Below are 27,933 nucleotides of genomic sequence, written 5' to 3' on the forward strand. Positions count from 1 at the left end.
AATTTATAAAAACGAATTAATCACACAATAGTATGACATCACACGGTGCAGTTTGTTAAGTGCCAGTGGAAATCAGGCAAAATAGTGGAACCACCTAGTAGTCCTCTCAAGATATTATTTAGACTACTGTATCAGAAAAGATGTGTACTTATTAAATTATTGTTTTATTATTTTGAAAGTTAATATTACATTTAATTTAAAAAAAATAACTTATAGTTTATCAAAAAATCCAAACATTTTAAATAATTAATTAATAACATGAGTATTAACAAACTTTACTGCCTATCAAATGAAAATGTCAGTGAAAGATTTTTCTTAATTATTGTTTAAAAAATATTTATGAATTAAAATAACATATTGAAATAATGAATTAGTTAATACACAAATGGTTTGTTCAATTAATGTGCTGTGACATTTTCTCATATTAGATCTAGGTTAAAAATAAAAGTGAAAAATTAATTAACATTTATATGTAACATTTAAACACATCCACATGTTTTAAATAATAATAAACTTTATTCATCTAACCTATAAATGCACATGGAGAAATCACTGCTGTAGTTTTAATGATCCCCATATATCGATCTGTGCAACCTTATTCGTAATAGATTTACACTCATAAATCCTCTAGTACAGTGGTTCCCAACCTGTGGTCCAGGGACCCCTGGGGGTCCGTGACTGCTTAGAAAATTAAATAATATTAACAGATTAGGTCCCCAGCTTTCAGTAATGACTCAGTGGGGGAGTCACCGGAATCCAATAAAGATTCAATGGGGGTCCCCGGGCTCCAGTAATGTTAAAATGGGGGTCTACAGAAGTCAAAAGGATGGGAACCACTGCTCTAGTAGAAAGCTGCACCTCCTGAGCTAAGGGGAAGAGACGTGTAAGTCGACATCTAGGGTTAAAGTTGGACTTGGCAATTGTGAAATGCAAAATAGCATACAGTTACACCTACGTGTATTAGCAAATGTACACCTGAGTAAATATACACGTCTTTATGTACCTTTGTGAATAGTTCTCATAAGCTTTCAGTGAAAATATATTCAGGGCTGAGTGCCGAGTATAATGACCTCCCTGGGGTGCCTTGTACATGTTAGGGGTTAAATCCCAGTGCTGCAGTAAGAGTCCTACGAACCCTCCTGCAAGACCCTCTTGCAATAAAAGAAAATTAATCCGTGTGCCCCCCACCGTCCCAGTGGGGTAGTAAAAGAAAGCCACGTTCCGGCGTACATGTGCTCCTTATGCCTATAGATCTTGGTGGCACTGCACCTGCTGCACTAATAATGGCAGTAATAATGCGCCCATGATAAGTGCACTTTCACCCACAGTGCAGGGACAATCTCACGGTTTCAATGAGCGACAGAGTGAGCCCACTCTCTGCCTCTCACATCCTGCAGGTGCAGACACCGTCCACCGCCCCCCCACCCCCCCACCCCGCACAGTACCCAGGTGCTGCGTCTTCAAAACAGATTGATTATCTCATGCCCGCTGGCTGGGGGTGTTGCCACCCGGTATGTGTTCCACGCCACTCCGTGCCAGTGAAGTGCCCAGGGTTCCCAGGTGATCATCTCTTCAGCGGGCACCTGTGCACTGCAGCGCCTTTCAGAGATAGAGTTTACCAGACTCTAAGACTGTCTGCAGCAGAAACACAGATGGACACCTGTGAGCCCGTCAAGGGCACCCCCGAGGGCCCTGGAGACAGCTGCCCTCCTCCCGCGCACGTGGCTGGGGGTAGCACCGCGGCCACCGCCCCACCACCCCCACCCTACCTTAGCAGTGGCAACACCCTGTATTACATCCCTGCCAGCCCTCAGGGCACCGTCTACTACTCCGGATGCAACGCAGGGTACCCACCCGGCCAGAATGTGGTGGTGACCACCCAACCAGGGGTGATTGTCGCCCCTGTGCCATCCTACCAGCGAGACTACCTGGGCTACTCGATATTCACCATGCTCTGCTGCTGCCTGCCCATCGGGATCGCTGCCCTCATCTTCTCTATAAAGGTAGGTGCCAACACCACACGCCCAATAGAGTACCCCTTGTGTCCTGGGCCCCTAGTGCAAGGCAGGAAATGCCCACCGAACCTGCCCGGCTGCTGCTTGAATGCTAATATATAGCAGTAATCACGGTTCAATGGGCCTCCTTGGGACTCTGGACCCCGGTGCCAATGTACACGTAGCACAAATATGAGATGCGCCCCTACACACACCCTCCCCTGGGCTCCAAGTGGAGTACCACAGGCCACGGCAGAGGATCCCTGCCAGGACTGCCAGTGTCTCACTGCTGGAAGACCAAGTAGCATTGCCAGGGGCGTGGCTTGGTCAGTGTGATTGGGGGTGGGGGGTGGGGCTAGCCTCAGAGTTCCCAACAATCACACTGGGACATCTCATCAAAACACTTTTTTAAGAGAAGTGGGACACTGGGGTGGCTTTAGCGGAAAGGAGAGGAGAATGGGTTGTTAGGAGTTAACTTAAAGTGCAATCTTTTTCAAAGTAATCAACATTTTTAAGGCCGTCAAAATCAAAACAAACAGGAGAGAGGTTGTATGTCTCAGTGTGGGCAAAATCCCAGTTGAAATCCGACAGACATGTCACATTACCCGACTGAAAGCACTTGTACCCAACTATTTGCTACAGACAACATTTTTAGAGGGGTGTAACACCCCAAGCCAGCCTCCCTCCCCGCATGGGCATCAATCACCGGAATGCCACAGGTAGCGGAAGTGACATCACATGCCCTTTGACCTCCACTTTCACTCACACACATACTGACACATACACACGAATTCCCACTTACATACACTCTCTCTCACATAAACACTCACCAGCAAGCACGCACACACCATACATTTAAAAGCGTCTTTTAATTACCTCAGCTGACATAGGAGCGCGTATGCCTGCTAATTGTACTCCATTTTTATTACAATAATAGTGATTAATATGTTATCATTCACCATTAGTGCGATTAAAAAAATGACAGAAAACAAAGCGAGTGGAGCCCCAACTGACGTCCATAAAGACGACCTGCAACTGGGTTACTTGCATTAAATTTGCCACCTCTGAAGGGGTAACCCCTAAATAACGTCCATGTTTCCCCCCCCCCCCACCCCACCCCAACCTCCGCACCTGAGTATTACAGATGCTACTATTCGTATTATTTAATGTGTAGGTTTTTTATATCCTGCCAACCTAGCTCAGGCGAGCAGCGGGGCACTTTACATGCGGTTTAAACAGAGCAGCGCGGCGGGTGCCTGGGTCCCTCCGCTTGGAAATTGAAACCAGATGACGGGGCCAAACGGCAGGCAGCGGAGGAGGAGGGGTGCTGAGCACGTGCACACCCCTCTGAGGAGGATGTGTTTACATTCACCCAGGTTTTAGCTGCCCGGGCTATGCTCCGTGTTTGTTTATTCCGACCTTTCGAAGAAGCCTCCAGTGTGTTCTCTCCGCTATTGTTGACTCACATCTTTAGTTCCTAGAATAAATGAGCGGACTCTTTCTCCATCATTATTTGGTTTGTGGTTACTTGTGTGCACAGCTACTGGGACTTCAAGCCTACATCAATCACGCAGGACGAGATTTAATACATCGTATTGTAGTGCAGCATTCATGTAGCGCTTACTACCCCTATGTGGGGTGCTGGAGCGCTTGTCTACATTGCTGGCATGCTTCACCAGTAGCACAGCAAGGATGCACTCCCCGAGGTTGTGTTTACATTCAGATACACCTACCTACACCTGTCTGAGCTGCCCTGTGTACCCAGGTTTTAGAGGGTATGACGGAATGCCAGGGCGGCCCTCCGGTCTCAGGCTGACGGCAGGTGTCGCCCAGGTAGCGCTTGAGACCTGGCGGCCGCGGTCCCACGGTGGTGGTGGGTGAGGGGGGGGGGGGGTATGGGAGGAAGCGTGGGGTAATGAGACGGTGCAGACCTCAGCTGCCCCGGACAATCCTCCGTGCTTGTTTATTCCAGCCTTTCGAAGAAGCCGACAGTGTGTTCTTCTCTCCGCTATTGTTGATTCACTGCCAAGGTTCCTAGAATAAATGGGCCGACTCTCTCTCCGTCATTATTTGGTTTGTGGTTACTTGTGTGCACAGCTACACGGGCTTAAGTCTACATCAATCACGCAGGAGGAGATTTAGGGGGTCATTCCGAGTTTGGCGGGCGGCAATTGGCCGCTCTGCGGTCAGAAGACCGCGGGGGCCATTCTGACTTTCCCGCTGGGCCGGCGGGCGCCCGCCAAGGGAGTGCCCGCCGGCCCAGCGGGAAAGGGCCTCCAACACTGAAGCCGGCTCCGAATGGAGCAGGCTGTGTTGCAGGTGTGCGACGGGTGCAGTTGCACCTGTCGCGCTTTTCACTGTCTGCTAAGCAGACAGTGAAAAGCATACTGGGGCCCTGTTAGGGGGCCCCAGGACACCCGTTCCCGCCATCCTGTTTCTGGCGGTGAAAACCGCCAGAAACAGGCTGGCGGGAAGGGGGTCGGAATCCCCATGGCGGCGCTGCTTACAGCGGCGCCATGGAGGACTCGCCCAGCCGGGGCTAATCTGGCGGGAAACCGCCGGACCCGGTTTTCCGACAGCGGCTTTACAGCCGCGGTCGGAATGGGCAATGAAGCACCGCCAGCCTGTTGGCAGTGCTTCAGTCGTTCGTGGCCCTGGCGGTCAGAATGACCCCCTTAATGTATTCTATTGAAGTGCAGGATTTATATAGCCCTTACTACCCCTCTGTGGGGTGCTGAAGCGCTTGCCTACATTGGTGGCATGCTTCACCAGTAGCATAGCAAGGTAGCCATGGGTCTCCGTGCAAGCAAGGAAAGTGACCTGTTTTATCTCCTGCTGGGGTGTATACAGTAATTATGAGGGTTCCTTTGGTCGTTAGGCCCAGTGCCACTGCACTTGCTGAACCAATGGTATTCACACACCTGCGCTGGACCGTGCAGGGTGTGTGGTTATTATGCAGCCTGCAATGTACTGCCTGACTACAGATTGTTACAGTATTAGTGTTAGTCAGGAGGGTTGTGTAGAGTGTTGTATTCTAAGAGTGGTACTTTCCAGGGTAGATCACTGTCCGGCCAAGAACTAAACTATTTTCTTTTTTCTTTACCACTGCAGAAATAGACCTGGAATATAGACTTAAACTAGAACAGATTCCAGCATATCACACGTGTAAAGGAAGAAAGAGCCAGATGTATCAAAGAATCATGTCTCTGTGGGAAAATGCCACTGGCAGCTTCTACGCAATGGCGGAGGAGCATCGCCCCACTAGCTCAGAACCAGCAACTGAAAAATAAAACTCTATTTTGTTATTGTTTTATTTTTCAGATGCTGGCTGAGCCAGTGTGTGCAGGGAGGGGTGGGCGGGCCATGAGAAGGCGGAGGAAGAGTGGAGTCCAGTCACTGGAGTGCACTTAAAAGTGCGCATGTCAGCTTGGCCGGCAATCTTAGGCACTTATGTTTCTCCAATCCAGGTGTGTTGCACAGGCGGGTTGGGGAAATAGCACAGACTCCCATGCACTGTCTAAGCGGCAGACAAAGCCGCTTATACCAATCCCAATCCTGGTGCTGCTCTCATGTTAGGTGTAGCATGAGAGCAGCACCAGGATTGCATGGGGAGCCTGTGCTGGTGGGACACCTTCAGGAGCAGGAGAAAAGAAGAGCGAGGCAGACCACAGCGACAGCAGCAGTACAGGTACATTGTTTTTAAAAAAAAATATTTCCCTAATCCTCTGCCTCCTCCTGTATCCCCAGTTGAGATTTGCGAAAGCCGTCACTGGAAAATGTGCTTGTAAGTATGGCCCAAAGTATGTCTTCAGCGGTATTATTAGAAATCTGAGATGAGGGGAAGAAATGCGTGAACAAGATCTGGGGAAATCACTGAGTTGCAAATGTGCCACAAAAAGCAACTGTAATACTCTAGCTACTTACCAGTAATCCCATCACCCCGATTTCGTCTTTCCCCTCTTGCACACCTAAACCAAAAAAAAATATCCTGGGTCTTCCCCAGAAGTGGCTTCACCCTTCCACTTTCACCAGACTATAATGCTTGATATCGCCCACACAAACTCCTGAAAGTGTAACCAATTCCCTTAGGAAAAGAAACCACAGGGCCACCATGGAAGGGAGGTTTGGTTGTAAGTACTGGGGCAAAGAAGAAGGAATTGGGATTACCCCTAAGTAATCAAAGCATTACCTCCTCTTCCTCTTCCTTGTCCCACTTCTTTCGAAACCAAAAGCACCCAAACAGACATGTGCTGGTGGAAAAATAAAAAGACACCAGAAAAGCAAGGCCAGTACACACAAGATGGTTTTAATCAGTGAACACAAAAGTCCTTCTTGAACATCACCTGGCAGTCAGGAAGCTTGTGCATTACAACCAAGAAACAGCCACTTAGATGTCCTGCAAGGAACCCTCCATTGCCTCTGCCCAAGAGGCAGTTCTATCATTAGGACAGGGAGCCAGCACCCGAGTTGGACACAGAAAATCAGAAAGTCATAGTACATGGAAATAACTGCACTCATTAGCAACTGAGAGAAGTGGAAGGTTTTAACTCTGTATCCAGCAGACCTAGAATGAAGAAACAAACCTAGGTGCAGCTGTGCAGCCTAAATAGGTGACTCCCACATGGGGGGTGTCTAAGCAGGAGTAGAAGGATTGGGCACAAATCAGGAAGAACAATCTCCTGAGTGCAATGGAAGACAGAACGGACCTTGGGAACAAAACCTGGACCATAATAAAGAACTAATTCATCTGGAAAGATCCTGAGACAAGGACACTGTAGATGAGAAAGAAGCTCTCCCAATCTCTAGGTAGAGACAGCAGCCACAAGGAATACAACATTAAAGGACAGCCACGTAAGAAGACAACATATACCACAGGGGCAGAGGCCTAAAATGGGCACAATCATAGGAAAACCCTGTTAAAAGACAAGTCACTAAAAGATCATTCTCCCCTGAGCCATCACATGGATCCCAAAAAGCATCAATGGCTGCTCATTGAACTCACAGTGTAGAAGGAGTTAGACCGAACTGAAATGCATCCTGCAGAAGCTGAAGAATAAATTAGGGTTTCCTGGCCAACTGATGAACTCCTTAACAGACATAGCACATAGAAAAGGACCAGTGGTTCTCATACGAACTTAGGGGGCATATTTATACTCCATGAGCGCCACCTTGCGCCACAATAATGTAATTTATTTTTACGTTAATGTGGCCCAACGAGGCCAAAATCCCCGTGCCATATTTAAAGGGTGGCGCAATGCATACTCCCTTTGTGCCACATTATGCCTGAGCCAGGTATAATGTGTGTAAAGGGGACATTCCCCCATTAGGGAAATCTATGGGATTTCCTTGCACCATATATTACAGCACTTTTAATGCCTGCTCAAAAGCAGGCTTTAAAAGGGGGTTCCATTCTTTAGAATGGGGCCCTATGTGCTCTGCAGGAGTCGCGCCAATACTTTAGTGCAACTCCTGCAGAGTACATCAATAGCATCATGAGAAATGACACTATTGCCCCCTACCCTGCGCCATGGTACTCCGGATTTTAAATACGGCGCACTCATGGTGGCAGGGGGCGCTAAGGGGCGCCGGGAAAGTGGCGCTGCACTCGGTGCAGTGCCACTTTTCATAAATCTGCCCCTTAATGCTGCTGGACACTGAGAAGGCTAAATAGCGTCAACAAGATCTCGAAATAGACCTAATCTTTGGAGCCCCAATCTCTCAACCCTCCAAACCAAAAGTTGTTGTTTCCCGGATGCCTTCGTGAGAAGGGTAAAGCAATCCGAGGAGATGCAGGAGAGGAAACCATCACATTCTCCTTGTGCCAACACTCGGGTAATGAGAGGGAAGGTAGGGGTTAGGAGGAAGAGAGAGAAGTCCCAAGAGCCAATGGCACAGAATAGGATCCACTCCTCCTGCCTCACACCATGCCCCTAAAACTGACTGCAAGACAGAGAGAGTATGGCACTGGCACATGAGGAAAAAAGGTCTAGAGAGGGAGTTCCAAAAGTGCAAGATCATTTGTGAAGTCTCAGCGAGATGATTTGAGGCTGAAGGGAAGCACTTAGGCCCATATTTATACTTTTTGGCGCAAACCTGCGTTAACGCAGGTTGCACCAAAAAGTATAGCGCCGGCTAGCTCCATTCCTAGATGCTGCCCAGGCGCCATATTTATGGAATGGTGTTAGCCGGGGCAAAGGCCCTGTTAGCATCCTTGGAAAGGACGCAAACAGGGCCGGGGACGCGTAGGAGGAACCGGGGCTTGTAGCACTACACTGTTTAGAGGCAAAAAAATTGCCTGTAGGCAGTGTAGCACCATTTTATGGCGCACAAACCCCATGGACATGGCCCCTGTATTAGTAAAGATAGGAACCATGCCCACCACCCCAATTGCCATACCGAGGGGACAAATGTACCTTGGCATGGGCATTGGGGCCAGCGCCGTGCAAAGGGCCCCAAGTCGGGGCCCCAGAGTGGCAATGGACAAAAAAAAAAGATACTCACCCGGACTTACCTTCGGATGTATCCCCCATCCGTAGGTGAGCTCCTGGTGTGGGTAGGAGTTGGTGGGGGTGTCCCTGGGGATAGGGAAGGGCACTTGTGGGCAACTTCCATGGTCTCTGACCATGGAAATCTGCCTCCAGGTCCCCTTAGGCCTGCCCAGACCAGGCATTAAATAATGGCGCTAAGCAGGCTTAGCGCCATTATTTAAGGCCATCCTCCTCACGTGTGTGATTTTTGCATGGGAGGATAAATAAGGCGCTAGGGCCTTTAAGCATTTTATGCCAGGAACGCCTACCTTGCATCTCATTGATGGAAGGTAGTTTTCAGCAGGCAAAAAATGACATTAACTCCAATATTTTGGCGCTAGACTTGTCTAGCGCCAAAATATTAATATGGAGTTTAGTTTGCGCCGGATTTGTATAAAAAAATGAAGCAAATCCGGCGCGAACAGAGTATAAATATGCCCCTTTGGATTGAAAATAAAATCTTCTTTTGAAAAAGGATGAAACTGAAAGTGGCTGGAGTGAATGCACACGTGAAGTTGGGCATCTTACAGATCCAGTAATGTCATGTTTGCCCATGGAAGCACAAGTGGATGGTGGAAATATACTAATTGAAAATCAGTTTGTTGTTGATGATTCGAAAGTCTCAAGCATTTTTCACCAGTTGAAAGACACCCAGCCCCCTAGGCAGGGGGGAAGTACAAATTGCTCTTTTAAATAAGAGTTTTCTCTGACTCCTAGTGAGTGCCAACGTTTTGAATCTGTTTGGTGGCGAGAACCAGTGGCAGCGTATAGCTTAGTTGAGAATTCAAACCCATTATTCTAAAACACTCTGCCTATGATCCTAAGAAGGTTTCAGCGTTGGCATTCCCAGCCCAGTCAGATCCGCCGGGGGGGCAACACTGGGAAGGAGTGCAGCTTTTGCCTTCATTTTCCCTGGAAACCAGTGCGTTGTGTAGAAGCTGGGGTTGCCTTACCAGTCACAATAAAAGGGTGGAACATCACAACAATAGGCAGAAGGTCCTTTGGATGAGGATTTCACTGGCTGGGCAGCTGTCTTTAGAAAGGAAAGGGAAAGAATGCGCATTAAAAGCTCAGTGAAGCAACTCGTCCAGGGAACGACCAAACAACCTGGGTCCTAGGAAAGGAAGCTTCAAGATGACAGCCGTCTGCACTCCCTTTACCTTAAAGATACGGGTGCAAACGTGCCAACAAACCAAGATCAGAGCTGTTATATGTGGGCAGCGGGGTGCCTGTCTGCAGGGTGGGCACACCTCATTTCAAAAGGACTGGGACAAGGATGCGTGAGAGGATGTAATGTTCACAGAGACAGATAACAGAAACACATATTGACAAAGACAATATGTAAAGAAATGGCTTCCTGTTGCAGTTACCCCCCACTTTTTGCCTGATACTGATGCTGACTTGACTGAGAAGTGTGCTGGGACCCTGCTAACCAGGCCCCAGCACCAGTGTTCCTTCACCTAAAATGTACCATTGTATCCACAATTGGCACACCCTGGCATTCAGATAAGTCCCTTGTAACTGGTACTTCTAGTACCAAGGGCCCTGATGCCAAGAAAGGTCTCTAAGGGCTGCAGCATGTCTTATGCCACCCTAGAGACCCCTCACTCAGCACAGACACACTGCTTACAAGCCTGTGTGTGCTGGTGAGAACAAAATGAGTAAGTCGACATGGCACTCCCCTCAGGGTGCCATGCCAGCCTCTCACTGCCTATGCAGTATAGGTAAGACACCCCTCTAGCAGGCCTTACAGCCCTAAGGCAGGGTGCACTATACCATAGGTGAGGGTACCAGTGCATGAGCACTGTGCCCCTACAGTGTCTAAGCAAAACCTTAGACATTGTAAGTGCAGGGTAGCCATAAGAGTATATGGTCTGGGAGTCTGTTTTACACGAACTCCACAGCACCATAATGGCTACACTGAAAACTGGGAAGTTTGGTATCAAACTTCTCAGCACAATAAATGCACACTGATGCCAGTGTACATCTTATTGTAAAATACACCCCAGAGGGCACCTTAGAGGTGCCCCCTGAAACTTAACCGACTATCTGTGTAGGCTGACTAGTTTTAGCAGCCTGCCACAAACCGAGACATGTTGCTGGCCCCATGGGGAGAGTGCCTTTGTCACTCTGAGGCCAGTAACAAAGCCTGCACTGGGTGGAGATGCTAACACCTCTCCCAGGCAGGAATTGTCACACCTGGCGGTGAGCCTCAAAGGCTCACCTCCTTTGTGCCAACCCAGCAGGACACTCCAGCTAGTGGAGTTGCCCGCCCCCTCCGGCCAGGCCCCACTTTTGGCGGCAAGGCCGGAGAAAATAATGAGAAAAACAAGGAGGAGTCACTGGCCAGTCAGGACAGCCCCTAAGGTGTCCTGAGCTGAAGTGACTCTAACTTTTAGAAATCCTCCATCTTGCAGATGGGGGATTCCCCCAATAGGGTTAGGATTGTGTCCCCCTCCCCTTGGGAGGAGGCACAAAGAGGGTGTACCCACCCTCAGGGCTAGTAGCCATTGGCTACTAACCCCCCAGACCTAAACACGCCCTTAAATTTAGTATTTAAGGGCTACCCTGAACCCTAGAAAATTAGATTCCTGCAACTACAAGAAGAAGGACTGCCTAGCTGAAAGCCCCTGCAGCGGAAGACCAGAAGACGACAACTGCCTTGGCTCCAGAAACTCACCGGCCTGTCTCCTGCCTTCCAAAGATCCTGCTCCAGCGACGCCTTCCAAAGGGACCAGAGACCTCGACATCCTCTGAGGACTGCCCCTGCTTCGAAAAGACAAGAAACTCCCGAGGACAGCGGACCTGCTCCAAGAAAAGCTGCAACTTTGTTTCCAGCAGCTTTAAAGAACCCTGCAAGCTCCCCGCAAGAAGCGTGAGACTTGCAACACTGCACCCGGCGACCCCGACTCGGCTGGTGGCGATCCAACACCTCAGGAGGGACCCCAGGACTACTCTAAGACTGTGAGTACAAAAACCTGTCCCCCCTGAGCCCCCACAGCGCCGCCTGCAGAGGGAATCCCGAGGCTTCCCCTGACCGCGACTCTTTGAATCCTAAGTCCCGACACCTGGGAGAGACCCTGCACCCGCAGCCCCCAGGACCTGAAGGACCGGACTTTCACTGGAGGAGTAACCCCCAGGAGTCCCTCTCCCTTGACCAAGTGGAGGTTTCCCCGAGGAACCCCCCCCTTGCCTGCCTGCAGCGCTGAAGAGATCCCTAGATCTCCCATTGACTTCCATTACAAACCCGACGCTTGTTTCTACACTGCACCCGGCCGCCCCCGCGCTGCTGAGGGTGAAATTTCTGTGTGGGCTTGTGTCCCCCCCGGTGCCCTACAAAACCCCCCTGGTCTGCCCTCCGAAGACGCGGGTACTTACCTGCAAGCAGACCGGAACCGGGGCACCCCCTTCTCTCCATTCTAGCCTATGTGTTTTGGGCACCACTTTGAACTCTGCACCTGACCGGCCCTGAGCTGCTGGTGTGGTGACTTTGGGGTTGCTCTGAACCCCCAACGGTGGGCTACCTTGGACCAAGAACTAAGCCCTGTAAGTGTCTTACTTACCTGGTTAACCTAACAAATACTTACCTCCCCTAGGAACTGTGAAAATTGCACTAAGTATCCACTTTTAAAACAGCTATTTGTGAATAACTTGAAAAGTATACATGCAATTTTTATGATTTGAAGTTCCTAAAGTACTTACCTGCAATACCTTTCGAACAAGATATTACATGTTAAATTTGAACCTGTGGTTCTTAAAATAAACTAAGAAAAGATATTTTTCTATACACAAACCTATTGGCTGGATTTGTCTCTGAGTGTGTGTACCTCATTTATTGTCTATGTGTATGTACAACAAATGCTTAACACTACTCCTTGGATAAGCCTACTGCTCGACCACACTACCACAAAATAGAGCATTAGTATTATCTATTTTTACCACTATTTTACCTCTAAGGGGAACCCTCGGACTCTGTGCATGCTATTCCTTACTTTGAAATAGCACATACAGAGCCAACTTCCTACATTGGTGGATCAGCGGTGGGGTACAAGACTTTGCATTTGCTGGACTACTCAGCCAATACCTGATCACACGACAAATTCCAAAATTGTCATTAGAAATTCATTTTTGCAATTTGAAAAGTTTTCTAAATTCTTAAAAGACCTGCTAGGGCCTTGTGTTAGATCCTGTTTAGCATTTCTTTTAGAGTTTAAAAGTTTGTAAAAGTTTGAATTAGATTCTAGAACCAGTTGTAGATTCTTAAAAAGTATTCCAACTTTTAGAAGCAAAATGTCTAGCACAGATGTGACTGTGGTGGAACTCGACACCACACCTTACCTCCATCTTAAGATGAGGGAGCTAAGGTCACTCTGTAAAATAAAGAAAATAACAATGGGCCCCAAACCTACCAAAATACAGCTCCAGGAGCTTTTGGCAGAGTTTGAAAAGGCCAACCCCTCTGAGGGTGGCAACTCAGAGGAAGAGGATAGTGACTTGGAGGAAAATTCCCCCCTACCAGTCCTATCTAGGGAGAACAGGGTCCCTCAAACCCTGACTCCAAAAATAATAGTCAGAGATGCTGGTTCCCTCACAGGAGAGACCAACACCTCTGAAATCACTGAGGATAACTCCAGTGAAGATGACCCCCTGTTAGCCAGGATGGTCAAAAGATTGGCTTTGGAAAAGCAGCTCCTAGCCATAGAAAGGGAAAGAAAAGAGATGGGCCTAGGTCCCATCGATGGTGGCAGCAACTTAAATAGGGTCAGAGATTCTCCTGACATCCTAAAAATCCCCAAAGGGATTGTAACAAAATATGAAGATGGTGATGACATCACCAAATGGTTCACAGCTTTTGAGAGGGCTTGTGTAACCAGAAAAGTAAACAGATCTCACTGGGGTGCTCTCCTTTGGGAAATGTTCACTGGAAAGTGTAGGGATAGACTCCTCACACTCTCTGGAAAAGATGCAGAATCTTATGACCTCATGAAGGGTACCCTGATTGAGGGCTTTGGATTCTCCACTGAGGAGTATAGAATTAGATTCAGGGGGGCTCAAAAATCCTCGAGCCAGACCTGGGTTGATTTTGTAGACTACTCAGTAAAAACACTAGATGGTTGGTTAACTGGAAATGAAGTGTGTGACTATGTTGGGCTTTATAATTTGTTTATGAAAGAACACATTTTAAGTAACTGCTTCAATGAAAAGTTGCATCAGTATCTGGTAGACCTAGGTCCAATTTCTCCCCAAGAATTGGGAAAGAAGGCAGACCACTGGGTCAAGACTAGGGTAACCAAAACTTCCACTGGGGGTGACCAAAAGAAAGGGGTTACAAAAACTCCCCAGGAGAAAGTGGGTGACACTAGAAACAAAGAAAAAGAGTCCTCTGTAGGCCCCCAAAAACCAGAACAGGTGGGTGGGCCCCAAGACACAACCCAAAACAAAGGTGGGTACCAGGGTAAGAACTGGGATGCCACTAAGGCATGGTGCCACAACTGTAAACAGTCTGGGCACCACACCAAGGACACTTCTTGTCCCAAAAACAAACCCCAGAACAAAATTCCAGGGGTAACCAGTGTAGCCATGGGAGATGACTCCTCAGATGAGGAGGTCTTCATAGCCTTCAACTGGAAACAGGGCCCAACAGGTGAGTTGGAGATTCCAGAGGGAAGTAGACACTTCCACCACCTACTGGTGAATGGAATCCCAACCACTGCCCTGAGAGACACTTGTGCCAGTCACACTATTGTGCATGACAGGCTGGTGCTCTCGAACCAGTACATCCCAGGTGAGACTGCCAGGGTAAGAGTTAGCCTAGACAGGGTCACTAAGAGGCCTGTGGCTTTAGTGCCCATAGAAGTGGGTGGCACTCTTAGCTGGAGAAGGGTAGTAGTCAGTACAGACCTCCCCCTTGATTGTCTCCTTGGAAATGACTACCCAGAGGTTAGTCAGAGCCCAAGAGAGGAACTGGTCCAGTGCCAGTCCTCTCCCAAGGATTCTGGAAATCCTGCCTCTGCAGTAAATGCAAGCAGGCCCCAGAAGAAGAAGAAAAGAAAACAGAGTAGGAGGGGTGGACAACCTTTAGCCAAGGTTACAGCAAGCCAGGGAGATTCTGCTCCAGTAGGGGAGAACTCCAAAAATGGCCCTGATAAAGTCCAACCTGACCCACAAGAAGTCCTGGCTAGTCAGGCAACTGTTAAACCTGAGTGGGTGGCTCCTCAGCCAACAGAAGAAAGAGTGGAAGAAGGGTGTTTACTACAAGATGTGGTAACCCCCCACTCCAATACAGCAGACAGGCAACCTGAACCCAAAGAAGCCTGTAACTTAGCCCCTTCCCTTTTAGGTGAAGAGCTAAAGGTGTGGTTCTGGGCACTGACAGCTGTCAGTGGCCTCTGCTGGGTGTTAGCCTTTATGGCTGCACTATCCTTAGCATGGTGGTCTGACCCCATGCCAAATAGCAAGTTAGGCCCCCTGACCCTATTGGTCATGGTGGGGTTACTCCAGCTCTGGGTAACCTCTCTGGGTAAGCTAGGGGTGACCCTGGCCAAGATAAGGTTAGCAGAGGTGGACACCTCTAAGACCAAAATAGAAAGAATGGGTGGAGACATTGAAGAGGCAGACAAGAGGCAATTCAGACTAGGTCCTATCACTGTGGAAGTGGGTCAGTTCCCCAAAGGGAATGACCTGAACAGAAGGATGTAAGGCAGAGTAGGCCCTGCAACTAACCAGCCTATTTCTCCTACTCTTCCTCGCCTGACAGACTAGGAAGACTCTCCCAGCTTGGGCTGAGTCTCCTGGCCTGTAGGCTGGGGGGGGCTTGTGTAAAGAAATGGCTCCCTGTTGCAGTTACCCCCCACTTTTTGCCTGATACTGATGCTGACTTGACTGAGAAGTGTGCTGGGACCCTGCTAACCAGGCCCCAGCACCAGTGTTCCTTCACCTAAAATGTACCATTGTATCCACAATTGGCACACCCTGGCATTCAGATAAGTCCCTTGTAACTGGTACTTCTAGTACCAAGGGCCCTGATGCCAAGAAAGGTCTCTAAGGGCTGCAGCATGTCTTATGCCACCCTAGAGACCCCTCACTCAGCACAGACACACTGCTTACAAGCCTGTGTGTGCTGGTGAGAACAAAATGAGTAAGTCGACATGGCACTCCCCTCAGGGTGCCATGCCAGCCTCTCACTGCCTATGCAGTATAGGTAAGACACCCCTCTAGCAGGCCTTACAGCCCTAAGGCAGGGTGCACTATACCATAGGTGAGGGTACCAGTGCATGAGCACTGTGCCCCTACAGTGTCTAAGCAAAACCTTAGACATTGTAAGTGCAGGGTAGCCATAAGAGTATATGGTCTGGGAGTCTGTTTTACACGAACTCCACAGCACCATAATGGCTACACTGAAAACTGGGAAGTTTGGTATCAAACTTCTCAGCACAATAAATGCACACTGATGCCAGTGTACATCTTATTGTAAAATACACCCCAGAGGGCACCTTAGAGGTGCCCCCTGAAACTTAACCGACTATCTGTGTAGGCTGACTAGTTTTAGCAGCCTGCCACAAACCGAGACATGTTGCTGGCCCCATGGGGAGAGTGCCTTTGTCACTCTGAGGCCAGTAACAAAGCCTGCACTGGGTGGAGATGCTAACACCTCTCCCAGGCAGGAATTGTCACACCTGGCGGTGAGCCTCAAAGGCTCACCTCCTTTGTGCCAACCCAGCAGGACACTCCAGCTAGTGGAGTTGCCCGCCCCCTCCGGCCAGGCCCCACTTTTGGCGGCAAGGCCGGAGAAAATAATGAGAAAAACAAGGAGGAGTCACTGGCCAGTCAGGACAGCCCCTAAGGTGTCCTGAGCTGAAGTGACTCTAACTTTTAGAAATCCTCCATCTTGCAGATGGGGGATTCCCCCAATAGGGTTAGGATTGTGTCCCCCTCCCCTTGGGAGGAGGCACAAAGAGGGTGTACCCACCCTCAGGGCTAGTAGCCATTGGCTACTAACCCCCCAGACCTAAACACGCCCTTAAATTTAGTATTTAAGGGCTACCCTGAACCCTAGAAAATTAGATTCCTGCAACTACAAGAAGAAGGACTGCCTAGCTGAAAGCCCCTGCAGCGGAAGACCAGAAGACGACAACTGCCTTGGCTCCAGAAACTCACCGGCCTGTCTCCTGCCTTCCAAAGATCCTGCTCCAGCGACGCCTTCCAAAGGGACCAGAGACCTCGACATCCTCTGAGGACTGCCCCTGCTTCGAAAAGACAAGAAACTCCCGAGGACAGCGGACCTGCTCCAAGAAAAGCTGCAACTTTGTTTCCAGCAGCTTTAAAGAACCCTGCAAGCTCCCCGCAAGAAGCGTGAGACTTGCAACACTGCACCCGGCGACCCCGACTCGGCTGGTGGCGATCCAACACCTCAGGAGGGACCCCAGGACTACTCTAAGACTGTGAGTACAAAAACCTGTCCCCCCTGAGCCCCCACAGCGCCGCCTGCAGAGGGAATCCCGAGGCTTCCCCTGACCGCGACTCTTTGAATCCTAAGTCCCGACACCTGGGAGAGACCCTGCACCCGCAGCCCCCAGGACCTGAAGGACCGGACTTTCACTGGAGGAGTAACCCCCAGGAGTCCCTCTCCCTTGACCAAGTGGAGGTTTCCCCGAGGAACCCCCCCCTTGCCTGCCTGCAGCGCTGAAGAGATCCCTAGATCTCCCATTGACTTCAATTACAAACCCGACGCTTGTTTCTACACTGCACCCGGCCGCCCCCGCGCTGCTGAGGGTGAAATTTCTGTGTGGGCTTGTGTCCCCCCCGGTGCCCTACAAAACCCCCCTGGTCTGCCCTCCGAAGACGCGGGTACTTACCTGCAAGCAGACCGGAACCGGGGCACCCCCTTCTCTCCATTCTAGCCTATGTGTTTTGGGCACCACTTTGAACTCTGCACCTGACCGGCCCTGAGCTGCTGGTGTGGTGACTTTGGGGTTGCTCTGAACCCCCAACGGTGGGCTACCTTGGACCAAGAACTAAGCCCTGTAAGTGTCTTACTTACCTGGTTAACCTAACAAATACTTACCTCCCCTAGGAACTGTGAAAATTGCACTAAGTATCCACTTTTAAAACAGCTATTTGTGAATAACTTGAAAAGTATACATGCAATTTTTATGATTTGAAGTTCCTAAAGTACTTACCTGCAATACCTTTCGAACAAGATATTACATGTTAAATTTGAACCTGTGGTTCTTAAAATAAACTAAGAAAAGATATTTTTCTATACACAAACCTATTGGCTGGATTTGTCTCTGAGTGTGTGTACCTCATTTATTGTCTATGTGTATGTACAACAAATGCTTAACACTACTCCTTGGATAAGCCTACTGCTCGACCACACTACCACAAAATAGAGCATTAGTATTATCTATTTTTACCACTATTTTACCTCTAAGGGGAACCCTCGGACTCTGTGCATGCTATTCCTTACTTTGAAATAGCACATACAGAGCCAACTTCCTACACAATAGCTCTGACTTCGTTGCTGATTGTTGAGTGTGTGCGTGTGTGTGTGCTTGTGTGTGTTTGTGTGTGCAAGGATGAGTGGGGGAATGCAAGAATGTGTCCATATTTGGAAGACCCAAGATTTCAACAATGGCTCAAACAGCCTGTGACTGAGTGCATGGAAAGAATGAGTAAGTGCGTGAATGATCGAATGAATTGGCCGCGGAGTGCACGGAGCGATAGATAGGTGACAGAATGATAGGATGAGTGCTGAAGGATGAATGCTTGGAGGAACAGTTGAGTGATCTGATGAATAGACAAGGGAGTGATGAATATGTGAGTATGACTTTATGATGGATGAATGGCTGAGTAAGCTGATTTGTGAGTGCATGGATAGATAGATGAATGGGCTGCCCATCTACAACTATCTATGCGTTCGTCTATCCACCTATACATAGTCATCTCTCCATAGTCATGCCATAATCTATCTTTTCATCAATTACCTCAACCAGCATCTGTCTATCTGTATCCATTCATCTTGTCATCCATGTATCCACGCACATATGAATCTATTAAAAAGAACACCCACACAGTCGTGTATCACCCATCCACATATGTGTTTACATTCTCTTTTCTTGTATGTGTACCGGCGTGTGTATTTTCTTTGTATTTATCCTTCTGTGGCCTAGGCTAAAAGTTGTGAGAAATTCATGCAGAGACTCGGATTGGCCAGAATTACAAGTACCAGTCGGAATCTGCATAGATGGCCTGTAATTATTAGATACACCAAGAATGGCGAAACAGTGGGTGGATGTGGATTCACTGGGTGGGATTCCACATGATATTTTAGAATCTGAACGTTTACATACAGACATTTCTCACCTGCTCTGAAATTTGGTAAATGTCTGTGGGGATTACTCTGTGGGATAGGAGATGGGTCGAAAAGTTAATGGGAAGGTTGGAGTGTAGGAGATAATGTTGCATGGCAGATGGGAGCATTACATGTTTCCCCCGTGCTTGGCTGAGGGTCGAGTCCAGGCTGAGCTGCAGTCCTTTCCCAGTGCAGTTTTACTGGCCAGATAGAACTGTAGGCTCTGGTCTGGTGTTTTCTGTGTGCTCTTGTGTGCACACTAATATGTTCCTCTGCGTATTGGTGCCTACATTTAGGTTTGTATGTGCCTAAATCGAGAAATATGTCCCTGCATTTGAGAAAGAAGATATGCTTTGTGTGTTTCCATGTATGTTTGGATGGCTGCCTCTATGTGTATATATGAGTATTTGAAAATGTGCTTTTTTTGTCAATTGATTCCCTACTTTGCGAAAGTGTAGTTAATGTTCTATGAGAAAAGTAGACTTCAGTGGCATTTCCTACTTTGCATCCTATTTAGTTGGCTTGTTTTGTGTATTTAGAATTAATTAATTTGTTTTGTTGTTAAAAATTTGCAAGATACAGGTTTGTGAACTCAGTGGTGTAAGCTCCACATGTTGAGTCCTTAACAACAATGGATCTCGAATATTTTATTTTTCTTTCCATATTTTGGAAACCAAATAATTCCCATTATAGATTCATGTCCCCAGTTGTCACATAACACCATTTCCTGAGTGACACACCATGCCATCCTTAGCTTTTTAGTTAAAACCACTATGCATTCTGGATTTTATAGTTTCACATTTAATGTGGCAAGTATGTTTATGGATCTGCTTTGCAGTGTGTCTCTCTATCATATTTCTCTGCTGGACGCACATTTGTGCACATCGGGTCAAAAATATTTCTTGCCATAATAAGATTTTCCTTTACTTACAATGAGAACAACAGACATATGGTGTCAAAAATACTGTGAGAATATTAAAAAAGAAAGGGGGGCGCATAGGCCCCCCTCCTAGGCCTTACATTAGTACAGGGGAGCACCACCTCCCTGGGGCGATTATGCAAAAATATGCGGGGGCTGTGCAGCCCCCTCTTGCCTGGGGCACCAACACCTCATTGCGGAGAAATCTTTGTTTGTAATGGGGAGGCACATACATCCTCCGTCACAGCCCTGGGGACAGCCACCTCCCCAGGGCTAAATATAGATTTTATGTGGGGAAGCCTGTGTCCCCTCCCCTGCAGCCCCAGGGACAGTAACCTCCCGGGGACAATTTGATCCATTGAAGGGGGGGGGGGGTGTATGGCCCACCACGGCCCCGGGGACAGCTATCTCCCAAGGGCTGAATAAAATAATGAAAGGGGTTTCTGGCTGATCCCTGGCAAAGGGGACCAGAACCTCCCCGGGGCTAACTTAAACATTGCAGGGGGGCTGCACGCCCCCCCCTCATAGAGCCAGTAATGGCCACTGGGGACCTCATTTCCCCTGGGCCGGCTCCTGCTATGTCCCAGGGTGACCACCCCCTGGGAAATAGCTGTTTGCTCTGATTTGTCAGGAGCTTTAACAACAAGTCAAAGCAAACACAATTCTGCTCCTAGGAAGCCAGAGCTGTCAAACAGCTTTTGCTTGCTGGGAGCAGAGTTTTTGGCTGTTTCCCTGCCTGCAGAGATGCTGGCAGGGAAACAGATGAAAAGATTGTTGTCACAGATAGGGAGCTGCATATTAAGCAGCTCCGTGTGTGAGAGCAATGCCGGCTCGCCCAGGAGGTGGGCAGTCGGCTGGGTCCACACGGGAATTTAGGCTCCCACCACATTCCCCAACACTGCTGACCGGATGCCCTGGTGGGCACCCAGTTGACATAGCCGAGCCCCAGGGGATGGGGTCCCTGAGTCCAAAATTGGCCCAGGGAGGGGGGGAACACATGGCCCTCCTCCCCAAAAAAACAGAATGTATGTTAAGGCTGGGTCCCAAGGGAAGGGGTCCCCTGGGCTGAAATCAGCCCAGGGAAGGGGTGCACATGTCCTCCTTCCCTGATTAGATTGTAGTGGGCCCTGAGGGATGGGGAACCCGGGGTCAAAATAGGCCAGGGGAGGGGGGCCACTCGGCCCGCTCCCCCATTTCTATCAATAATAAAAGGGATTTCCCCTCTTATCAGGATGATGGACAGCTTACCAAAGGGCCCCCACAGTGCAGCTGCCACCGCTTTTGGTGGCGCATTCTTGATGCCAAGGAATATGAGGACTTTACCACAAAACAAGGAAGCACTTTTGTCAAACAGATAATAGGAAAAAAGACCCTGATTTGGTGGACATTTACGTCTTTGTAGTCTACTTGGGCTCTCTATAGGAGGATTCATTTTATCACAGAATTCTAGAGGCAGAGGCAGCAGGAAAAAGTAGAACTATTGCTATTCTCAAATTATGTTTCTAAAGTTCCTACAATCCTAAAGGTAAGGAAACAAGTGAACATGTTCTCTAGTGTTGTGATAAGTCAGACAGAATGCCTGGCCAATCACAGTTACCGCAGCACATTCCAGTAAAAAACAATCGGGGCAAAGGAATAAAATACCCCATAGAGAAATGTTTTAATATTATTTAGACATGTATTACTGTATCAGAAAAGATGTGTAATTATTAAATGATTGTTTTATTATTTTGTAAGTTAGTACTACATTTAATTTGAACATTAAATTAAAATCATCAGAAAATTTAAATATTTTAAATAATTGATTAATAACATGAGTATTAACGAAATTTACTGCATATGAAATGAAAATAATGAGATTTTTTTTATTTGTTTTTTTTTTAATATTTATGAATTAAAATGATATTGCAATAATTAAATATTTAATATACAAATCGTTTGTTGGATTAATGTGCTGTAACATTTTCTTATATTTGATGTAGGTTAAAAATAAAAATTAATTAACATTTATACTTTACATTTAAATACATTTATATTTTTAAAATAATAATACATTTTATCCATTTTACCTATAAATTCATATAGATCAGTTCGATAGCGGTGACGATCCCTATAAATCTGCCTGCGCAACCTTATTTACACTGTATGATTTAAACTCATAAATGCTGTAGTAGAAGGATGCACCCCCTGGAAATCTGCACTTGGAAATGGTGAATAGGAAAAAGTATAGAGTTACAAGTATGTGTATTAGTAAATGTACACATGAGTAAATGCACCCGTTTATATTTACCTTTGTAATTAATCCCCATGAACTTTATCAAGTCAAAAAATATTCAGGGCTGAGTGGCGAGTATGCGGCCTCCCTGGGGTGCCTTGTACATGTTAGGGGTTAAATCCCAGTGACAAAGCAAGAGTCCCATGAACCCTCCTGCAAGAAAAGAAAATCAATCCCCGCCTGCCACCCTCACAGCAGGGTAGTAGAGAGCCATAATCGGGTTGACGTGCTCCTTATGCCTGTAGATCTTGGTGGCACTGCACCTGCTGCACTAATAATAGATATGCTAATGCTAAGTGCGCGTTCACCTACACCGCAGGGACAATCTCACGGTTTGAGTCCAGTCTCTCTGCCTCTCACATCCTACAGGTGCAAACCCCCCCCCCCCCCCCCCCCCCCCCGCACAGTACCCAGGTGCTGCGTCTTCACAACAGATTGATTGTCTCATGCCCGCTGGCTGGGGGTGTTGCCACCCGGTATGTGTTCCACGCCACTCCGTGCCAGTGAAGTGCCCAGGGTTCCCAGGTGATCATCTCTTCAGTAGCGCCTTTCAGAGATAGAGTTTACCAGACTCTAAGACTGTCTGCAGCAGAAACACAGATGGACACCTGTGAGCCCACCAAGGGCACCCCCGAGGGCCCTGGACACAGCTGCCCTCCTCCCGCGCACGTGGCTGGGGGTAGCACCGCGGCCACTGCCCCACCACCTCCACCCTACCTTAGCAGTGGCAACACCCTGTATCACATCCCTGCCAGCCCTCAGGGCCCCGTCTACTACTCCGGGTACATCGCAGGGTACCCACCCGGCCAGAATGTGGTGGTGACCACCCAGCCAGGCGTGATTGTCGCCCCTGTGCCATCCTACCAACCAGACTACCTGGGCTACTCGATATTCACCATGCTCTGCTGCTGCATGCCCATCGGGATCGCTGCCCTCATCTTCTCTATAAAGGTAGGTGCCAACCGGTGCTTTTAATGGAAACACCGAAGTGAAGGTTCTCAATATTTAGAATACATGTTTGCTTATGAGAAGTGCCGCATTGCACTAGGTGTGAGAAGTGCAGGCACTTTCACTTTCACATTAAAAAAGTGCAGGTACACAGAAGCAGAAAGTACCTGCCTATTTAAAGCACTAGTGCCAACACTGGACGCCCAGTAGAACAGCAGATGTGTCATGGACCCTGGTGCAAGGAAGAAACTGATCCACACGCACCCGCCCCAGTGCTGTTCGAATGCTAAAATACAGCAATAATTACGGGTCAGTGGCCCCCCTCAGGACTCCGGACCCCGGGGCCATTGTACATTCTGCACACAGGGGAGCTCCGCCCCTTCACACGCACTCCCCTGGGATGCAAGTAGAGTGCCACAGGCCACGGCGGAGGAGCCCTGGCGGGACTACCAGGATCCCACCCCGGGAAGGCCAAGTGGAATTGCAGATGCCAATATTAGTATCAATTTATTTTTAGGTGTTTGATATCGTGCGAACATAGCTCAGGCGAGCAGCGGGGCACTTTACATGCGGTCTGTTGACAGTAACGGGACAGTCTCTCGCGTAGCAGGTGCCGGGGTTTCGAGCGCGCTGTAAATAGAGCAGCGTTGTAAATAGAGCAGTGATGCGAGCCGTGGGTCCCTCCGCTTGGAAATTGAAACCAGATGACAGGGCCCAGCGGGAGGCAGCGGAGGAGGAGGGGTGCTGAGCACGTGCACACCCCTCCAACGAGGATGTGTTTACATTCACCCAGGTTTTAGCTGCCCAGGCTATGCTCCGTGTTTGTTTATTCCGGCCTTTCGAAGAAGCCTACAAAGTGTTCTTCTATTGTTGACTCACATCTTTAGTTCCTAGAATAAATGGGCGGACTCTCTCTCCATCATTATTTGGTTTGTGGTTATTTGTGTGCACAGCTACTGGGCCTTTAAGCCTACATCGATCACGCAGGAGGAGATTTAATATATCTATTGTAGTGCAGCATTCATGTAGCTCTTACTACTCCTATGTGGGTTGCTGAAGCGCTTGTTGGTGGCATGCTTCACCAGTAGCACAGCAAGGATGCAATGCACCCTGGCGCAAGCAGGGAAAATGACCCATTTACTGCTGCTGGGGTAGTTATATACAGCAATTATGTGGGTCCCTCAGGTTATTACTTCCCGTGCCACTTAGGGTGACCACCTGGCATCAAGGGAAATTCTGGACAGGATTGTATAAAATTCAGGACAAAGAGTCAACATTCAGGACAAAAATTCAGGGCGAAGGGTCAAAATTCAGGACAATAATTGAGGACGAAGGGTCAAAATTCAGGACAACAATTCAAGAATAAACATCAGTTTTACAGACACACCCAAGATAGGCCATACCCCATTATGATATCAGTGCATTTATTTATTATTTTTTAACAGCACTATTTATTCACTGTGGTCTTTTTGTGATTGCCTCCTGGTATGCTACATTCAGGTGTCACATTATGTCCTTAATCAGTAGTAAATTAATGCCCCTCAGCACTGTATCAAGGCCTTCACCATTACCCAATTTCTGGGAGAGAAAGCAACAGCAACATTTTGATTATATTTCTAAACATTTTAAAACCCATGGCAACAGTTTGGCAAACATTAAGTTAAGTAACCTTATGCTAGTTTAAACAGGTTAAACGAAAACATCTGGTTCACCTCAATGGACTTTCAACCTAAAAAAAAATAATGAGACAGTGCAGATGGTGTGGGCAACAGTTTCACACCTAGTGTCAGGATATGACGTACTCACAACTTGTCTGTAGTTTCACAGCACTAGAGTGTATGTCCGGGACTCTACATTTATCTCAGAACTAGGAGCTTGGCTACCAATCAAAGATAATAAAAGAGGAGGATGAAATCAAGATCAAATGGGAGATCCATGGCAACTGATTCAAAGGCTGTTGCTAAGAACTGGATAAATAAGGAAGAGAACAAGGTGGGACAGTTCCTAAAATCAGACAAGATGGGTTCACCAAGAGTATCAGAAGGTATTGTGTACCTGGGGAGTTGTCTCTGCAGACAGAAGAGAAACAGAAGAGGAACTGTCAATTAGCTGATCAAGCAGCACAAACCCACCTTGGCAAACTCTTCCGGTGCAATGGTCAGCAGGGTCTGCAGGGTGAAGAGTAAGCAGGGGCCAGACACCCTGCACGGTTGTGCAAGGCAAGTGCCTGCTCTGTCCATGTCTTAAAATAGTCTTTCAATTGAGCAAAAGCCAAACCAGTGATCTGGGTTATCCCTAAGTGTCAAGTACACACAGAATCTTCAAAATATTTGAAATGTAAATTGCACAAGCAAATTGGAAGAACGTGAGAAAGATTTTAAAATGTAATTGGTGTTTCTTTAGCATATGGCACTGTTTTCCTCTTTATATAAAATGAGACCTCAGATAGAACTGGGAACAAGTTACCTTTCAATAACTAGTGAATAATATCTACCATCTCCCACTGATTTGCAGGATGGAAATCTCGGCAGAGAGTCATAGTCCCTCCGAGCCCAGTTTGCTTTGTGGTCTTCTCTTCTGCTTTCTGTAGTGGGCCAAGTGGCACTAGTGAAGATGGTGTGCTACCCTGATGATAGTATTATTTTGCAAATGTTCCCTGCTCGTCCTTCATTCCTTCTTCAGACACGCCACACATCTGATTTTGTTGCTGGGGTGCCGTTGGGTAGTTCTTTCCACTCTAAAGCTACCCGTGACTGTGGGTGGATTAGGCCTTCTCGACTATTATTTAGCTGCACAGGTCCAATGGGTGGCTCGCTGGCTGTCTGCCCACCCCCTGCATGAGATGGGGTTTATCTGTAAAGACTTTTAAGGAGGGCTTACTGCACTGCTCGTTGCCTACTAACCATTCTATGGAACACCGTCAGGGGTTATCATGCACACCTTTCTTGCCTTGCTAGAACCTATAAACTCACTGACACAAAGAAACCCTGTGCTCCTGCACTACCTTTGCTAGGCCTTCTCACTGGCACAGTACGTCTGAGCTCAGAATAACTCTATCAGTAGCATGCTGCAGGTGTCCTAAAATGTGGGGATTTGTTTCTGAACGGCAAGCTACTAAATTTCCAAACCCTTGTGGCAGACTACCATCTTCACCCCGGTCAACTCCTTACTTAAAACCCACGTAAACAATCATTAAATGCCCTATTCAATTTCTGCCCCCTTAGCATTAACCCTAAGGGTCATGTGTGCCAGAAGCTCTACACCGTAGGGACTGATGGCAAACTGATACAATGGGTGTACAGATCTTTCCTAAAACATAAAGACCACTCTAGGTCTTCTCTACATATAATCTGGGTGATTGATGTGGCCAACCTTCTGCAAGATATGAACTGGACTAAAATAGTGGACTTTCCCCACAATGTATCCCACGGCTGTCACTTTAAGTACATTAATAGAGCTTTGTTGGGAATGCATTCTGGCCGTTGCTTGCAATTGACTTTGTGGTTTGTAACTCACACTTCATTCCTTTCAATTTGCTGGCTTTATTTGTTTTAGGCTATCCAGCTTGAGTTCCACCTTCCCAAGCCCAAACTTTATTTACAGTATCTTTCTGAGTGATCCTTTTCTGTAAACAGGACTGTAAATCTTGTTCTTATGTCATCACATCTGCTGTGCATTCAAAGAACAAGGTCAAATGTCAGGCTCTGTGTTTGGTGGGAACTTAGGCCCTCATTACAACCCTGGCGGTCGGTGTTAAAGCAGCGGTAATACCTCCAACTCTCCGGTGGTAAAAAAATCAGGATTTGGACCATGGCGGTTACCGCTATCCAAAACCGCCACTTTAACACACCGACCGCCAGGGTGGTAACGGCCGCTGGGCTGGAGACTTCAGTCTCCAGCCTGGCAGCCATCCCATTTCCACCCTTGGGATTACGACCCGGCCTACCTCCATGGTTTCTGTGCCAATCTCACCACCACAAAAACCATGGCGGTAGGCACTATCAGTGCCAGGGAACCCTTTCCCTGGCACTGTTAGGGGAATCCTCTGCCACCCTCCCCCTCCCCGAGTCCTCCCCAACCCTCCCCTGCCTCTCCTGCCCCCACATATATATACACCCACACACGCACCCATATAAACACATGCACACACGCATACCCACCTCCACCCACGCATGCACACATACATACCAACACACCACAACACACACCAACCTACCTTTGCACACACATGCATTCACAACACACAACACTCACAATCACTCATTCATGCATGGATCCAGCACTACTCACACCGCATGCACTCATACCAAAACATACAACCCCCCCACATACACACAACAACCCCTGCCCCCCTCTCTGGTCAGACAACCTGACTTACCTGCTTGCAGGGGGTTCTCCGGCTGGAGACGGTCCGCGGCGCTGCTGGCAGTAGCAGCGTCCGCCAGCAGTACACTGCCAGGCCATATCATTGCTCATGATACGGTCGGCGGTGTTTTGCTGGCATGGCGGTGCTGCTGTCAGCAGCGCTGCCTCACAGCCGACCGCCGCCATGACCGTCGGCGGTGTTCCGCCTGATTTCTGGCGGTATACCGCCAGCGGTCATAATACGCATTGCCGGCTGGTAGCCACGCAGCGGTATATTGGCGGCCGTTAGCGTGGCGGTAGGCGGTCATTACCGCCAATCTTGTAATGAGGGCCTTAGTGTTTACTTTTCTTTCTCTGACTTCAAAGTGAGACGATTTATGCAATGATATTGCTAAATACTGGGGGTAGGAAGAGTTTTTTTCTATTACATGACAACATTTAAATAAACTGTGCAATGATTTCAGAATATATCAGAATTAGGAGTACAAATCAAGCACATTTTTGTTAATTCTGAACTGTGCTGGAAACAAATACCTTTATAGGATTAAAAC

General features: G+C 48.0%; 1 protein-coding gene across 2 annotated transcripts in view; it reads left to right on the forward strand.

Annotated features, from left to right (window-relative positions):
• Positions 1 to 1,502: 1,502 nt before the first annotated feature.
• Positions 1,503 to 27,933, forward strand: part of LOC138246518 (proline-rich transmembrane protein 1-like) — a 120,227-nt gene continuing 93,796 nt past the window's right edge. Inside the window, exon 1 of one of the 2 annotated variants that reach the window (XM_069201170.1) lies at positions 1,503 to 2,003. In XM_069201170.1, coding sequence (XP_069057271.1) covers positions 1,653 to 2,003 — 351 coding nt within the window. In that variant the 5' untranslated portion in view covers positions 1,503 to 1,652. Of the gene's footprint in view, positions 2,004 to 22,653; positions 23,021 to 27,933 lie in introns of those variants that run through there. The other variant, XM_069201168.1, reaches the window with a different exon arrangement.

Source organism: Pleurodeles waltl, chromosome 7 (assembly GCF_031143425.1).
Source record: "Pleurodeles waltl isolate 20211129_DDA chromosome 7, aPleWal1.hap1.20221129, whole genome shotgun sequence".
NCBI classification, from domain to species: Eukaryota; Metazoa; Chordata; class Amphibia; order Caudata; family Salamandridae; genus Pleurodeles; species Pleurodeles waltl.